Genomic DNA, 16673 nt, shown 5'->3' on the forward strand with positions numbered 1-16673 from the left:
TCCAACCTACTGTCTTGAAATCTTTATTTCCTTTAGCCTCTTAAAGATCTCGTCCTAGATGGACCTATCCTGGTGCTTACTTACCTGTTCTGTCTGGTCTTTCATTTTGTTCTAGATCCCAACTCCAAGCACTCCAAGGCCTGAGCTAGCTGGGCTTTGCCTTTGATAGCCACAGGTCCATCTCCAAGGCCTGTTCCCCTCAGCCAAGTGTCTCCACCAAAACTCTTGCTCGCTCCCTGGCTCCACAGCAGATCATATTCAAGGTAACAGATCTGCTCCATCAGACCAGTTCCCAGTGGGCCTGGTGGGAAGCTTTGCTGAGGATGACGAAGGGGCCCTGGTCTGGGAGGAGGGATAGGGGATGATCGGATACAGGAACTTATCTGCAATTCTTCAATTCTTTCATATCTAACAAGGACAGCAATCTCTGTTCTGTCAGCACGCACAGCGCCGCTTAAATGGGCCTCACCACTCGCCCGCTCATCCTGCCTCTGCTCCCTCTCTCTGAAGTCGGCTGGGCAGCTTCTTCAGCCGGCGTTATCACTCCCTCTAACCGGTCTTGGCAGGCAATCTAATTCCTCCTGAAAAGGTCACCGCCATTTTAACTGCCTTTCAATCACATTAAGCACGCGCTGCCCGGCTTGCGGCCCGGCCCGCCCGGCGGGCGATCAATGCGCAGCACTGACACCAGCCCGCCTGGCGGGGCCACACCCAACCCCCCAAGAGTTGAGGCCTACCGGTCCTGGCCAGGGAGGGTAGACTGACAGATGGCCAGCTTCTGCAGACAGGGTTTCAGGGGCAGAGGCAGGCAGGATCAACCAGGGTCTCCTTTGATGCCCCCCCCGCCCCCCCCCACCGAGGAGCCTCAGCCTCCTCTGCTCCACTGCGCCCCGCTCTCTGCCTCGTGGCCCCCGCTGATCTTGCTGTAAAACAGCCTTTCAAGTCTGCCTGTCTTTTGACTGCACTAAGCTGTTTAAGAGGCGGCAGCAGCTTCTATCAGGCAAGCTGGAGCCATTCTCTGCAGATAAAGGCACCTCCGGCCCTGCTCCCTCTTCAAGCCTCACTCTCATTCTCGCTCTCTAAATCGCTCAAAGAAAAGCCCCCTTTGAACTCCCCTCAGGAATTCTTGAAAGGAACAACCTCACACTGTAAACACTCAGGGAAAACTGACACCCGCCCAGGGCCTAAGAGCACCGCACACCCGCTCTGCAAGTGCGTCCCAGCGCAGGGGAAATACTCTGTCAAACCAGCAGGCCCCATGTATGCAGCTTTACCCCCTGGAAGCCTAGTCTGGTGCCCAGAAGCCATCAGGTCCAGTTCTGTGCCAAGAAACCTAAGAGGCTGCCACAGTCATGGAAGATGTGAGTGTCTGCAGCTGCCAACAGAGTGAACCCAGGGCGGCATGCTGCAACAGACCCTGCATGGGCCACCACCAGACACCTGTGTGCCATTCCCAGGATCCTCGTTTTTTTTGCTGCTCATCCTCCCAGGGCCTCACACACTCTAAAACTCTAGGACCAGAATGAAATGGCAAATGAACTTTCTCCAGCTCAGGCTCTGGCAATGGTTTGGGCTGATTTACTGTCCTGATTTACACTCTGGCTTGCCCCAAATGCTTGGGGGATGGAGAGAAACCCAGAGGCAGAAAGCCTCACCTGGACTCGGAGCCCTTCACGTATCCAGTCTGCACTGCACCGGCGCTATGGAGACCGTTCCTCAGGACCAGCCCACGCAGCATGGCCCCAACAAGGCAGAGACCCTCTGCCCAGCTGCTGTGAGATTCCCCTGGGACCAGACCCACCAGTACTCCCAAGGGTGTTGCCCAGGGAATTGGAGGCAGACGGGAAGCAGACTGGTTCACTTAATGATCATAAGTTACAGTGCCAGCTGTGCTCATGCACAGAAAGAGGAGAGCTAGAGGCCAGGCAGCAGACTCTTTCCCTTTCCTCCTGCCCAAAGCAGGGGAGTCTGACAAGAGGACATGACCCTAGGCATCCAACCGGTCGGTCTACTGTCTGACCTGGTGGGAGAATTCCACTGAGCTGAGCCCCCTGGTGGGAGAATTCCACTGAGCCATGTCCCCCCGTGGAGCTGGCAGGGCAATGGAGCTAGGCAAAGCCCTGCAGACCCCTATGCAACACGGGAGAGAGCCCAAGGGAAACAACGAGCAGGTGGGCCTAGGCCCCTCTTGCTGCAGGGCAGAGGGCGCCCAGGGAGAAGGGATGGGATCAGAGCTAAAATTAGTTTCACCAATGAAGCTCATGGGAGGTCAGATTTTGCCATAACTCACTCTCTCCTCTGCAACTGATTTCCCTGACATGGGGCTGAGGAGGAGGAGGAAAATCCAATGTGTTTGCCTGGAAGCCCTCAGGGCCCCCAGTGCTGGAGGTGTACAGCAGGTTGCTGGATTCTCATTTATCAGCCTTAAGAGGGATGGAGTGATAAATGCATAACCGTCCCTTTAATATTTTATGCAGGTGCTAACGCGGCTTGGCTGTCACCTTCAATGCATCACCCGAGGCTGAGAGCCCCCCTCGTCACTCCTAGCTTGCAGCCTCACAATTCCATTTCCCCACCCAAATACATCCATTTTAATATGCACATCACAGGCAGGCAGCACGGTCACAAAGGAGCCCCGCCAGCAGCGGTTCCCACGTGGTGGAACGGATGACCAGCCACCGGCCCTGGCCTCTCGGCTCCCAACAGATGGATCCCCAGCAGAGGCCTGGCCACCAGAGTGCCACTGCTTTATGTGTCAGCTGCTTGTACCTCGGAAACCACCTTCCAGGAGAGTGGTGGCCCGTATCCGCTTCTGCCCGCACCACTCATATTCCTCAAAGCGGTTGCTGTTCTCGTGCTCGATGTCCACGGCATCATCCTCAGCCACGCAGGAGCCTTCCCTCTGTGAAGAGCAGAGTAGGATCATGCGGGTCCCAGGCCACCACTACCTGCTCCCCAGAGTGTACGAGGAAGGCACAGGCCTGGCCCCCAGTTTGGTGTGCCAGATGGGCTCCTGGCTCCAGTGCTCCTTTCAAGTAAACAAATCTAGAAGTCAAAGATCTGGGCCTCTTCCCAATAATTTTCCACTGGAGCCCCAGGGGAGGGGAAGAAGAGTAAAAGCAAAGGAAGAGGGTGAAGAACAAAGAGGAAGAAGCTGCTGAGCCCACATGGAGACCCCAACATAGCCCATAAACCTGGGGGCAGCCAGCAGCTAGTGTCAGGGGAAGGGAGGGAGGGAGGGGAGAAGAGGTAGGTAGTGATAGCCCCTCTACCTTAGAAAGGCAATGCTCCACATGCCTACTCATCTCCTGCTCCGATCCTGCCAGGGGGCGGTTGCACAGGGGACATACCTGCCCTTCATCTTGCTTCCTCCGTTTCATTTTCCCAATCCGAGCTGCATGGAGAAACCGAAAACAAAGCACAGAACAGGCAGACGGTCACTGTAGCTCCCAGGGTCCCAGTGGAGCTGACACATCCTGACCTCTTGGCAGCCATTAGCCCTTTTGTTCAGTGCCTGATCTGGCCCTCATTATGCAGCACCTTCTGCTCCTTTGGGGACTGGGCCTTGCCAAGAGCACCTGGGGAGGAGATTGGTGCTAGGGCAGCAAAGTGTCCGCTTTTTGGCCACAGCTGGCTCAAGTTCAACCCATACCTCCCTACCAGCAGTGCTCAGTAGGTCCAATGAGCAAAGACACTCCAAGTTGCTAGGTATCAGCCCAGAAGACCATGGGCTCCCATAGAGAACATCTCTTGGCTAGAACCCAAGGTCCCCCCGGGGGGCCAATTTGGCCTGCTGTTCACTCCTCACCTAAAATTCCTTTTGTTCTTGGGCCAAGAGCCTTGAGGCACAGCCCTTAGTATCCTACCTAGAATTCCTCAGGAAGATTTTCTCTCATGTCCACTGGTCCCTTGTTAATTTTTATGGAACGCTTTATGAATTTGCATATCATCCTTGTGCAAGGGCCACGCTAATTTCTGTATCATTCCTTTTTTTTTTTTTTTTGGTATCATTCCAATTTTAGTGTATGTGCTGCCGAAGTAAGCACTCCACTGGTCCCATTTTACAGAACAGAAGACTGAGACCAGTCATAAAGGTATAGAGGATCTGAATCAGAGAGCCCAGGCTACCTTGAGAAGACAGCCTTAATTGTGCCTACCCAAACCTGTTCCATCATTTCTAATCAGTGCAGGGGGTTGGCAGGCCCACGAGGCAGACGGCTGCCTGCCATGCTGCCCCGCAGGGGGCTCAATTCCAAAGTGCACACTGTAAGCCCACAGCACTGCTAATTAATGCTGAGAGATGCAATCATTTCTAATTAGCTCACTAATCCCTCTCCGCAGCCCTCCTGTCACTGAAGCAGGAAGGGGTCAAAACAAGGGACTGCCACCTTCCTCATGCACTATCAAGAGCAGAGCTAGGCACTCTGAGATCAGACTGATAGGGGTGTGGGGGGGGGAACCAGCCAGGGAGAAAAAGGTTCCCCACTGTAGGGCCAGGAAAAACTTTCTCAAGGATACTGGCCTCATGAATGCTGTTTAGGGAGGGGATCACAGATGAAAGCTGATGTTACAATTTAGAGCTTCAGCTGTGTATCAGACTCAGCATTAAATACCTTACAAGGGTAGCTTGTTTAATTCTATGTTCAACCTGAAAGCAAGGTTGCATTATCCATTTTAACAGAAGAAACTCAACGCTTAGAACAAGACACTTGTTCGAGTAGCTAAAAAGTGGCAAAGGCAGGATAAGAAATCAGGCCTCCCTCCATAGGTTAAAATGCTCTCCTGTCCTAAGAGGTCTCCCCAGTTCCCCCCACTGACTTGAGAGCAGCAACAAAGACTGATCCCTGAGTGTGCTAGGGCAGTAAGAATGTGCACGTGGGGACCTACCTCTTTCCTGTTGAGTCTGAGAGGCAGGGAGCTACTCCAACTCCAGAATAGTAGCTCTAGAAAGACCCAAATCAATAGGAAAGCCATCACCCCACCAGAGGTGGCATGGAGTTTGAGAAATCTTGGTCTGTAGCCTGGCCCTTATCTTCAATTTCCTGTGTTCTCACTACAGGAAAAGGGACTATGTTCTAGTGATCTCTTTGGGTTTGTAGACAAAGATCTAGATCCCTCCACCTTGACCATCCTAACCCTTGGAATTTCAGGCTTGAGCCACTTTGGCACCCTGCAGCCCGTGCTGGGATGGGGAAGGGATGCTAAACATCAGAATGGCAAGGGACTTTGACGGTTCTTGAAGACCATGTGGAGCAGTGTGCCAATTCAAAGGGCCTATGATAGACGCTGGTGACTGAATAAAGAAATCAATCTTACAGAACTGCCAAGGAGAGCATGATACTGGACGCTGTTCTTGCCCAAGCCACTCAGGACAGGAGGTCCTTTATAACCCCAGGAAGGCACCCTCATGGGTTGGACACCACCTGAATAGTCTCAGATAAGCAAGGTCGGTTTGGTTTAACTTGCCATTCATCTTGTAAGTCCTGAACTAAGCTTACTAAAGCACAGGTAGGGAAAGGTCTGTGTTTGCTTAAGGAGGTAGCATGACATGGGTACAGAAGCACAGGCTGTGGAGGTAAACTTCAGTCTAAATCATGGTTCACTATCCCAGCTATGTGATTTTAAACAAATCACCTTCACCTTCTTCCAACCTCAGTTTCCTTATCTACAAAATGTGTTCCTACTTTCTTCTCAGCGGCCTTATAATGATAATGCTTAACATGGTGTCAGCCCATAACGACAGCTTTCCCCTTCCCAGATCAGGGCTGGGCCAGGCAGCAGAAACCAAGTGGCAGGACCTGGGGATGGTGACTGTCCACAGCCTCACTCACTTACCGGCTGGCCCAGAGACCCTCAGCCCCTTGCAGCCGGCACCCAGATGTACCACACCCTACTCAGCACAAAAAACTAAGATCATCCAATTGTGTTCAGCAAATAGTAATGCTCCAGAGGTTTGAATCCAAAGGGGGGGGGGCACCAGGTAGTTCATACACGACGTGCTTTCAGAGAAGGCCTCTAAGAGCTGTCGGGCCCATGCTGATCACCTTTGTGAAATGTGGGCCGACTGATAACTCAAAGAGCCCTGGGACGAGTTAGTTCCTGTTGCCGTGGGAACTCCAGATCTCACTGCATTGTCAAGTCTCAGCAGAGAGGCTGTATTCACGCTACTGGGCACTGATTAAAAACTGGAAGAAAAACATTTCCAGCGCCCTGCCGGCTTGTACAGTGAGGTCCCAGCAGTCTGCAAATTCAAAGCTGGGCTCCCGAGTGGAATTGTGTAGCTTGTTCCTCATTCTCTGGTACTTATTGCCCGCCAGGGTTCTTGAAGGCCTTTAGAGAGGCGTGGGCAAGAGCTGGAACCATAACCTCCATTAGACAGACGGGGAAACTGAGGGCGGCCGCCGCGGTTAGCACGTTCTCAGGCGCGGTGACTGCGACCGAGCCAAAGGGCCCCAATGTCGAGGAGCCCCAGGCGAGCCTGGAGCCGCTCGCAGCGAGGGAGGGAGGAGGCCGGGGGTGGGGCGGTGGGAGGGGCCGGGCAAGACTCACCATTCAGTCGGGTCTGCCGGTTGGCTCGCACTCGCAGGAAGGTCTGGGAGAAGATCCCGAGCAGAAGCGAAAAAAAAGAAAAAAAGAAAAAAAAATAGCGTCAGGCGCGGCCTGGAGCCCTGGCCCCTGCCCCAGCACTAGACCCCGGGCCCCGCCTGCCCCGCCCCAAACAGCCCGTAAACAAACCTACTTCCTCCCTCCCGCCGGCCCCCCTGCTCCGCCGGCCGCTCCGGGCCCTCGGCATAGCCGCCGGGGGATGCTCTAACGGGACCCCGTGGCCGCCGCACGGTGCCGCCCCAACCCCGGTCTCTGGCGCTCTGGGCCCTGCGGCCGCCCGGCCGGCGAGGGCGGCGATGCGGGCGGATTCCCCCCGGCTGCCCGGCGGCGGCGGCACTTCAGCTCCCACCGGCGGCGGCGGCCATGTTGGCCCTGATCACGTGATCCGCTGCCGTCGCGCGCCGGGGTGAAAGTTCACGGGGGGTGGGGGTGGGGGCACGGCGGCGGGACCGGGACCAGGAAACAGCTGCTCGTACTCCGGTAGCAACCGGCTGGGGCCGCCCTGGGGCCCCTCCCACCGTCCGCCAAGCCTACCGGCCCGAGGTTCACCTACCGCCGGGTCTTCCCAGCCACCCCCGCGCCCCTTGCCCGCGCGGGTCTCTTCCGGCCCAGAGCCTCGCGTCGGACCCCGGCCGGGACCCCGCCTCCGCGCGGCCTGCGCTCTGCAGGGGGGAGGGGGGGGCGCCTGGGTCCCGGGTGGCTCCGGGCGATCCCACCGTGTGTCCTGACCCCGGGCTCTCTGCGGGTGCGAGGGGACTGTTAGAGGCCGTGGGACAGCCTCTGGAGGGTTCAACCGCACCGCGCGCCTAGGCGCCCCTCCCCCCCGCCAGGGGGCTCCGCGTCCCTCCACCCGCAGAGAGTGGGGGGGGCACCCGCCGGCCCCACCCTCCTTCAATCCGGCCGCAGATGCGGGACAGCCCAGCTTGAAAGGTCTCCTAAAAGTTCTCCTCTCCGCCTCTGTGCAGCTCCGACCCCTCGTTCCAGGCCTAAGCAAAATTATCTTTCCCTCCCCCCTTAGAGGACTTCCATTGCTCTCTTCGTTGTAGCTCCTACAAATTTTTATGGGGCGCTGACCGCTCCAGGGGTGGGGCCACGTGTGGGTCAGCCGGGTGACCCCAGGGCCCCCCACAAGGCTTGCGTAGCGTGCTGCCTCAGTGGCTGCAGCTGTCTTGAATGTTACTGCTCTAGTTCGTAGTCCCTGAGCTCTCAGAATTTGTCTCTCATCTGGCTTTCTGGCCTTCGGTTTCTCTCCCTGCGACCCATCCCTCAGGCTGCACACAATGTGATATTTGTATTGTGCAAGATTGACCCGTCTCCTTCCCCGCAACTTGGTTAAATCCTTCAGTGATTCTCCACCTAGAAGATCTGCAGCATGGCGCACGGGCCTTATGTGACCTGCTTTTTTTCTTCAGACTCCTACCAGTTTTGCTCTGTCCCTTTGCCATCTTGACACTCAGCTTTGCAGAGCTAACTGTAGTTCTTTGAGCACTCCACGCTCTGGGCTCTGGACTTGATTATCCTCCATGCCTCCATCTTCCCTGCTTGGTAAATGGTTGTTCATCCCTTTAGGACTCCGGGAAGGCTTCGCTTTTCCCCAAAGGTTGAAAACTCCCCCGAGTTTTCCCCATCCCTGGCTTCCCTCTGGTCTTGAATATTGTGATTGTTTGCATGTGTGTCCCTTCTACTGGGGGTAGGGTCATCTCTATCTAGTTACCCAGCACAGGGTCTAAGCATTGCAAGAGATACCAGTGGGAAGGGGAGAAAGGTGTTTATGAGGGAAGCCCTTGAGCCCGGTGCAGAGCTGGGAAACAATCTAGGATTCAGGGCCAGATTCCAGTTCAAATTCTGACTCTGTTACTCCTAATTTACATGTTCCCAAAAAAGCCGTATCCGCTCTCTAGGCCTGTTTCCTTAGCAGTGAATTGGGGGCAGTGAATCCTAGCATGCACAGTTGCTATGGAGGTAAAATGAGGTCATTGTTAAGGGGGTTAGGTAACCCAGCAGAAGCTAAGTAAATGGGAATCCAAACCAGGAACCACTACCCCCGCTTTCAAAATCTAGTTTGATGATTTAAAAAAAAAAAAAATCAAACTGATCAACTAGTACATGCCAGGCATTGTACAAAGATCAGGGGTTGGGATACCCAGCTAGCCCCTGGGGTACTTTCAGCTTCACCCCCTACCAATTCCCTGTGTGTTTTACACACTAACAAAACTGAACTGCCAGTAGGTCCCCAAATACATCCTTCTGTGTTACACCTCAATGTCCTTTGCACACAGGATTGCCCTGAAATGGCGTATTTTCTTCTTTGTCCACCAAAGTGAACTCCTACTTGTCCTCTGAAGCCCTGTTAATTGTTACCTCCTCCATGGAGCTTGCTCTGATTTGCCCCTCTTTACACTGTGTGGTCCCAGAAACTTATTTATAACTGTCATAGCACTTAAAATACTGGGCTATAATTATTTATTTGCAAATCTAACCCCTTGAAGACAAGAACACTGGGCTAAGCACGTTTGAGTACAGGAAGGGAGTAAAGAAGGATGAGACAAGGTCCTTGGCTTGGAGGAACTCCCAGTCTCGTGAAACAGTCATGCTCACTGTGATAGATTAAATGTGGCCACACTTCTTTGCAGCTCCTTCTGTCAAGAGCTGCATTTCCTTACCCCTTGATTATGGGTTAGCTTTGCGACTTGTTTTGCCAAGTGATGTGTGAGTTCCAGCATCTGGGCCTCAAGAGGCTTTGCAGTTTTGGCCTTCACCCTCTTGGTGTGACCCTGCCCTGAGGCTGCCAAGTAAAGAAGCTGATCTGACCTACTTGAGGATAGGAGGCCACATGAAAGAGAACCAAGGCACCCTGATCTCCCAGAATGCGAGGCTTTTCAGCCTAGTAGTCAGTCCTCCAGCTGAATGAACTGCATAAATGAACAAAGGCCCAGTCAACCAATAAAATCATGAGAAATAATAAATTGTGTTAAGCCACTACGTTTTGGGATGGCTTGTTATACATCAGCGAATAATGGAAATATAGCTAAACAGGTGATCAATATAGGATGATAAGAGCAATCATAGGGACATACCGGGGTCATGAGAAGAGGGTAGCTAGCTAATCCAGAAAGGCTTCCTAGGGGAGACAGGTTTTGGGTAGGATTTTGAAGGGTAAATAGAAATGTGATGCGGGGCAGCCCGGGTGGCTCAGCGGTTTAGCGCCTGCCTTTGGACCAGGGCCTGATCCTGGAGACCCGGGATCAAGTCCCACGTCAGGCTCCCTGCATGGAGCCTGCTTCTCCCTCTGCCTGTGTCCCTGCCTCTCTCTCTCTGTGTGTGTCTGTCATGAGTAAATAAATAAAATCTTAAAAAAAAAAAAAAGAAATGTGATGGGGTAAAATAGTCCCATTAGAAGAAAGAGCATGTGTAGAAGTGTGCAGGCAAGAAAGGAATGGCACAGCCAGAGAGTGGTTAGCATTAATTCTGTGAGGATAGCCCACAGGACTCACGGAGGGCAGTGTTAGGGATAGAAGCTGGAAATATGGATTGAACCTAAATCGCAGAAGACCTTAGTGCCATGCCTACGCCTGATGGCAGTTCTTTTCCTAGTTCGGCGGGTGCTGAGGCTGAACGCCATGAAGTAGACAGGGAGGCAGGATGACCCCTAAGGGCAGGGCTCTGTCCATCCCTTTGGAGTGGAACTCTCTGGTACAGAGCCTTGTCTCCCTGTCAGATTAGGGAGATTAGGTCGGGTCATTTCTCCACTTATACTAGGGTTGTCTGGGTGAGAGCTGTGTTCCCCAGGGGCTGGACTGGGCTGCCTCTTTTGAACCAAGGTCTACGAGGGTGGGGCTCCCTCCCCAGGGCTAGGGCTTTGGGTCCCATGTAGAGTTTGAGTCCCCTATAGAGACATCCAGCACAGGAAGTGCCCATGGAGGCTGCTGTCCACTCCCTTCTCTAAACTCTGCACAATGATGTCAGGCTGTATCAGTTGGGAGGATGGGGGGTCCAAGGAGAACCCCTCTAATTCCAACAGAGGCTTCCTGTGTGCCAGCAGTGACCCAGGCCTCCTATCCAGGATTATGGGCCCTGCTGCCTTGTCTTTGCATGTCAGACTAGGGTTTCCAAGTCAGAGCTGTTTTCTCCTTTCACACTGGGGTCCCTGAGAAGCCTCATTGCCATTTAGACAAATGTTTCTTGGAGCAGGGCCCTGTTTTCTTCCATCTGACCAAGGCTCCCAAGGGCAGGACTCTGCCTCTCTTCAGAAGCTCCTGGGGGAGTTCTTTCCCTTTCCTATCACAGAGGAGATCCATATAGAGCTAGGATGTTACCCGTAGGCCCCCTCTTGCTATGATCTTTTAGGATTGTGTGATTACTCCCTTCCTGTCTGCCTGTTTCTCTCTCTGGGTCTGATACCAAGGTCTGGCCAGATTGAGTAGTTATTTGCTCAAAGGATCCTGGTCTTGAAGTCTGAAGTCTTCAGGGGATTTAGGACTATGTCTCTGGGTCCATCATGAAACCAAACCACATAGGATCTCTCTTGATGAATGGGATGCTTCAGAGGTGCTCAGAGGCTGCTCGAACCCAGGTGACCTTGGCATCACTCCTTAAAACCCGTCTGTTGAGGCCCATTCCCTGACATCTGTGTCTGGGTTCACTTGGGGGACCCAGAGAGAACTAAATACAGCTCAGGTTTCTCTACACACACACCCCCGCCATGAGGAAGGGAGAAGTTAGCACCAGGTAAGCCCCTCTAAGCTTTCAGCACGTGAGCTTCCCTCTGCTGCCCACCCACCCCTCCCTCACCTGGTATCTGTCTGAGTGGTGCAGGTCGTCGGTGGCAGAGGAGTGTGGTGACGCTGTTGGAGACTCTCCTTCTCTCTTGATGGAAGCAGACAACAACAGGGACTGGAAGAAGAAAGAGGACATGTCGCCTCAGGCCAAATGAGACCTGCAGTCCAGCCCCCTAGAGTTTCCAGTCCAACGGAGCTTTGGGGAGAGGGGCAGAGAGGAAGGCAGAGGGCATGTCCTCTACCACTCTTGCGCCTTGGGAGGCAGTCTCTGGGGCCCTGGCGGTGTGGTTATGGGAGAGGATGGCTTGATTCTAGGAATGGGTAGGGACCTCCCAAGAGTGTCCAAACCTCCCAGACCCCTGGTGACCTCTGCCCCACAGGAGGCAGGACTCCCTGCCCCCTCCCGGTGGGCTTTGTTCTCCCTTAGCAGAGACTCTGGGACCCCCCTGAAGGGCTGGGGGGTAAGGCCACATACCCGCTGCCCTGCCTGCCCCTAATACAGACTGGCGGCAGCCCTGCTAGGGAGACAGTAAATTAAATAGTATGTATGAGTTTCCCGCATGCAGCTCGGGATGTACGCTGGGTCCATTTATCCCCACGCTGCGGCAGTGACCCCAGCAAGAACCCCGGCGGAACTAACCACCCCCCCCACGTCAATCCTGCACGGCCTCTCCTACATGCGCCTGCAGTTTAGATTAATAAACTGTCTGCTTTACATTGTGTGCAAGCGCCACAATTCTAAATACCACATGGCACGTTCAGCCTGCACTTGCTGGCTCTTGCCAAGGCCTGTTCAGCTGCAAACGGGGGGCCTGGAGGCCTGAAAGCAATCCCCACTTCCTTCCCCCCACCCTCTCCAGCCTGCACAGCCCTGAGCCGGAAGCGTACAATTCCCTAGGAGGCCTCCCCAGCCTAGAAACCATGCCAAATCGCCAGTGACAGCCCAAAGAAAGCAATTTGGGAAAGATGGAGCAGCCATTTATCCTTCATCTCCGACCGAGCCTTAGGATGTGACCCGCATGCGGTGGCCAAGCTTGCACATCCTCAGGCAAGTGCCCTGGGAGGGGAGGGGCAGCTGCTGGTCTGGCAGGGCTCCCTGACTCAGCCTCTCCCCCGGAGCAGGGAGCAGGCGGAGGCAAGAGCTGGGAAGGGCCTGCAACTTGGAGCCCTTTCTTCACCCCGCCAGGCCCAGGGCACAGTGATGTGGGCTTCCAGGCAAGGTCCCTCTCCGCTGGTCCCAGGGAGGACGCTGAGGAGGGGAAACAATGTGGGGTCCCTGCCCCCCCACCATGAGAGAGCTCGCTCTTGTGTGCTTTCTCTCTCTCTCTCATTCTCTCTAGGTTAGAAGCCCTGGGAGGCCCCAGCATTATACCTGGGGCAAGCAGAATAAAAAAAGGTCACTGGCGCTTTTTAAACATGGACCAAAAAGCAGTAAAATGTGTTTTGAAAAAAAAATCCCGGCATTAAATCATGACTTTTTGCCTGGCTCTTCGCCTCATTAAAAGTGGCCTTTTGGAAGGTAAAATTATCATTGTAAGCGATAAGATCTTTAAGAAAATAATTCACGGCTTCTTCACCCTTTAATATGATAGCCGCCACCGGCTAATTTTTTTCTTAATGGCAATGAGGCCATCAATCTTGTCTAAGGCCCCCTCGCCCTCTCCTCCTTCCCCCTCCCTCCTCCTCCCTGTCCTCTCAGTCTCTGGCTTGAACCTTCTGCCTCACGCCTCTTCCACCCATGACCTGCTTCCCTAAAGCCTCAGCTACAGGCAGGGGCACAGACCCTGAGATGGTCAGCTTCGGGGGCATGAGCATGAATCTAGGAGCGGTTGGGGGCCCTTGCCTCGGAGTCTGATTATCCATATGCCTGTGTCGGTAGTTGCAAGATCCACGCATGTTTTAAGACCTCCTGTGTCAGTATTCTGACCTCAGCGTGCGTGCACCTGCATTTGCACGGGACTAGGTATGGACGTGGGTTGTATCTGTGTTTATCCTTTGAGCACGGGCCTCACTGGGGTCCACTCCCTAGTCCTGACAGACGTGCTCAGGTGTCATGTGTCAGCAGCTGTGGTGGCTGACCTGGCAGCTTGACCACATGCACCGAATGCTATGGGGCCGGGCCAACCTCCGAGTGTGGCTCCCCAACCTGTAAGGTCCACAGCTGTGCAGCAGCCCCCACCTTTTCTCTTTGGGGCGGGAGGGCTTTGCTTCCTTGGGCAGGGCCTGCATCTGTCTCTGCCCCTCCTCTGTCCAGCTTTCTGTGTTGAGTGATGTCCTGAGTGAAGGTGCAAAATCCACTCACCCTTACTAAGGCCTCCAGGGGACTTGGGCCAAGCCCTGGAGGTAATATTATCCCTCTGGCTCCTTTTCTCCAAGCTGCCCTCTCAGATGTCACCAGTGCCTTCCAGGCTTCTCAATACAGTGACCCCCTTCTCCAGACTTTCTCTCTCTGACTGCTGGCCACCCCATAGGTTTTAGAACTTTTCTGCCCTAGGAGTCCCCCCTAGGGCACCATGCTCTCCTGTGCCCCTCCTAACTTGTGACTGTTCCTCCTCTGCCCCTTTCCTGGTACCTGTGCCTTATCTTGACTTCCCAGTGCAGGGGTCCCCAGAATCTCTTCTTGGCTTTTGCTCTGATTTCTCTGGGCTCTCCTCCTGATTGATTCCATCCATTTCTGAAGCTTTAACACTCACTCCTCACTCCCTGGAAAAAGGGCCAGAGATTCCTGCCTTTGCAAGTCATGTGAGAACTTTTAAGAAAGGATATTGCCTTATGGAGGGTGAGGAAGGGGACACTCTGTAGGGTTTAGTTCTCCTCCCCAGGTCCCCACTCCCTCAAAATCATCACCTTCGGGGAAGCAGTACCATCTTCCTCTGTGGCCACCTATGGGAGTGCTTGGTACAAATCATGTGTCATTGTGCTAAGACCTCTCTGGCTCCTCCTTGGAGCCAGCTACATGCCCTTCATTTTTCCTTTCTCCATCTGATGCTCTCAAACCTCTCTCCCATAGTATCTGTTTAGAGGGGGCAGACTGTCTCCCCAGAGAAGCCCAACATCCTCCCTAGCTCCCTGCTGCCCTCAGGACAAAGTGCACACACACGCACACCCACACACCACAGTCTGGCTTCTAAGGCCTGTGCCCTATCTGTCTTGACCTGCACTTCCATATTTTTCTTTACGTGTTACAGCTCCCTTTCCTCCTTTGGGTCTTGGTGTCTGAGTTCCCCTTGCCCCCAGATCATTCTTAGCTTTGCCCCCTGTCCTGACTGGAAGGGGAAGAAGTCAGATGAACATACTCTGGCTCACACTCAGACTACACACACACACATGCACACGCACACACACACACACACACACTCTCAAGCACACAGGGCAGCCCTAAGCCTCAGGCTGATGATCAAACCCTGGAGACAACTGGGGGGTGGGGGGTCCAGGAAGAGCTCCTTTTCCTCAAGGGGAATCTAGGCCTAGGTTAGGATGCGTAGGAGGAAAACACACAATTGCCACCTACCTTGGGGGTGCCTGGAGCCATGGCATCCTTCAGAAGGGAATTCTTGCTGCCAAGAAAGAAGAGAACAGGGTGACCATCCCACTTGCTGCCCAGGGCATGCAAGAGAAGAATAGCAAGAAGACCCCAAAAAGAGAAGGCATAGCCAGCTTAGCCCAGCCCCGTTCAGCCAAGCTCCACCAAGGCCATTCAACCCCTGCTGGCCCTGACTAGCTCAGCCTCCATCAGGGACCAGTGGCCAGAGCTGGCCTCTGGGAGGGGGACGGAGACACTAGGCATGGAGGGCTCCCTTGTGCGCTGAGTAGGGGGCTTTACCTGACTCCTGGTATCAGCCCTGAGGATTTTGCTTGTCCTGGATGCCCCCTTCCCTCCACCTCCTGTCCCCAGCCTGCTCTAAGCTCCTATGGGATTGGGGTGATGGAGCTGACATGGCTCTTGTCAATTCTCCCTCCAACACGCTGCAAACTGCGTTAGGCCAGGAATGATCTCCCCCTGATTCAATTTGTCAGCCCCAGGCCCTCCGGCATCGGGCGCGGCAGGCGGGCGGGAGCTGGGCCCTGAAATATGGTGGGCGGCTCGGAGCAGGCGGGGGCAGGGGCGGTAGGTGATGGATGGGCTGTGGGGGAGGCGAGGACTGTGTTTAATAACAAAATTGGTATGCAAGGCCACATCCCGCGCTAAGCATGAGTGATCCAGAGCCACAAAGTATTACAAATCCCTGCTAAACAGATGCTGACAATGGAACAAGACGTATCAAATCAGATCCACTTCAGAAACATTAATATCCCTGTTCCTGTCCCTCCCTCCCTGTTGCCCCCACTGTGCTCACCACATCTGTGCTCACACATTCACGCATGTGCACTCACACACACATACAGATACGTGCACACAGAGGCACTGGCTGAGCCATGCAGGAGGCAGACACAGCCCGTTCACATGGGCCCCTGCACAGATGAGCCCTGCAGGCCGGGCATACCCACAGAGAGACCCGTAAGGCACAAAAGACACATTGACACACCCAAGGCAGGATGCATGGGGCACACACGGAGTTACAGGGCAAATGCACAGGGAGCACCCACAGAGGCAGACACACACACACCCAGTATGTGAGCAAAGGCTTTTAGGCAGATTCAGATAAAGCAGTCGTTGTCACCCAGGGGACCTGTGGCCACTGGAGACCTTTCTGATCGTTACGACCGGGGGCAGGGAGTTTGCTACTGGCACCTGGTGGGTAGGGGATATTAGCCATCCTACCATGTATGGGGTAGCCCCTCACAACGAAGAATTATCTGGCCCCAAATGTCAAGGGTGCTGAGGTTGAGGAACCCTGGTGTAAAGGCAAATACTCACATACCCACGGTCCATAATTCTGTCAACAGTCACTCTGACACATGTGGTCACAGCCAGAGGCTCAAACGTGTTGTAAATAAAGACACGTTCACAACGGTCACCCAGATGTGGGTGAAGAGCTGCTCAGGCCCCAACATCCACATAAATGCATGCATAGATACAGATACCCACATGCACTGAAACACAGCCAGATACTCAGGCGTCCACACAAGCAGACACATATGGACACACACCCACACAGACACACGCATCACAGTGCAGGGGCCACCAGGCTGAGCAGCAGGGTTGAGGCCAAGGTCTGAGTGTAAAAACAGAGCTGTCCGCCTGTCTGATCACACAGTGTGGCCATCACACACTGGGGAGGACAGCCAGACCAGGTTTCTATTCAGTTCCCTTTGGTTCCTGAACAGTCCCTGTATTCCTGTGCCCTG

General features: G+C 54.2%; 1 protein-coding gene and 1 pseudogene across 3 annotated transcripts in view; both read right to left on the reverse strand.

Annotated features, from left to right (window-relative positions):
- Positions 1 to 16673, reverse strand: part of RNF220 (ring finger protein 220) — a 228638-nt gene that overhangs the window by 12404 nt on the left and 199561 nt on the right. Inside the window, exons 3-7 of one of the 3 annotated variants that reach the window (XM_055341687.1) lie at positions 14896 to 14941; positions 11398 to 11499; positions 6550 to 6592; positions 3351 to 3394; positions 2770 to 2902 (exon numbers count right to left, since the gene is read on the reverse strand). In XM_055341687.1, the coding sequence (XP_055197662.1) occupies positions 2770 to 2902; positions 3351 to 3394; positions 6550 to 6592; positions 11398 to 11499; positions 14896 to 14941 (368 nt within the window). Of the gene's footprint in view, positions 1 to 2769; positions 2903 to 3272; positions 3395 to 6549; positions 6593 to 6739; positions 6981 to 11397; positions 11500 to 14895; positions 14942 to 16673 lie in introns of those variants that run through there. The other 2 variants (XM_055341685.1, XM_055341684.1) reach the window with 2 other exon arrangements.
- LOC129520970 (U6 spliceosomal RNA) lies at positions 3916 to 4046 on the reverse strand (annotated as a pseudogene).

Source organism: Nyctereutes procyonoides, unplaced genomic scaffold (genome assembly GCF_905146905.1).
Source record: "Nyctereutes procyonoides isolate TBG_1078 unplaced genomic scaffold, NYPRO_anot_genome, whole genome shotgun sequence".
In the NCBI taxonomy this organism is placed as follows: Eukaryota; Metazoa; Chordata; class Mammalia; order Carnivora; family Canidae; genus Nyctereutes; species Nyctereutes procyonoides.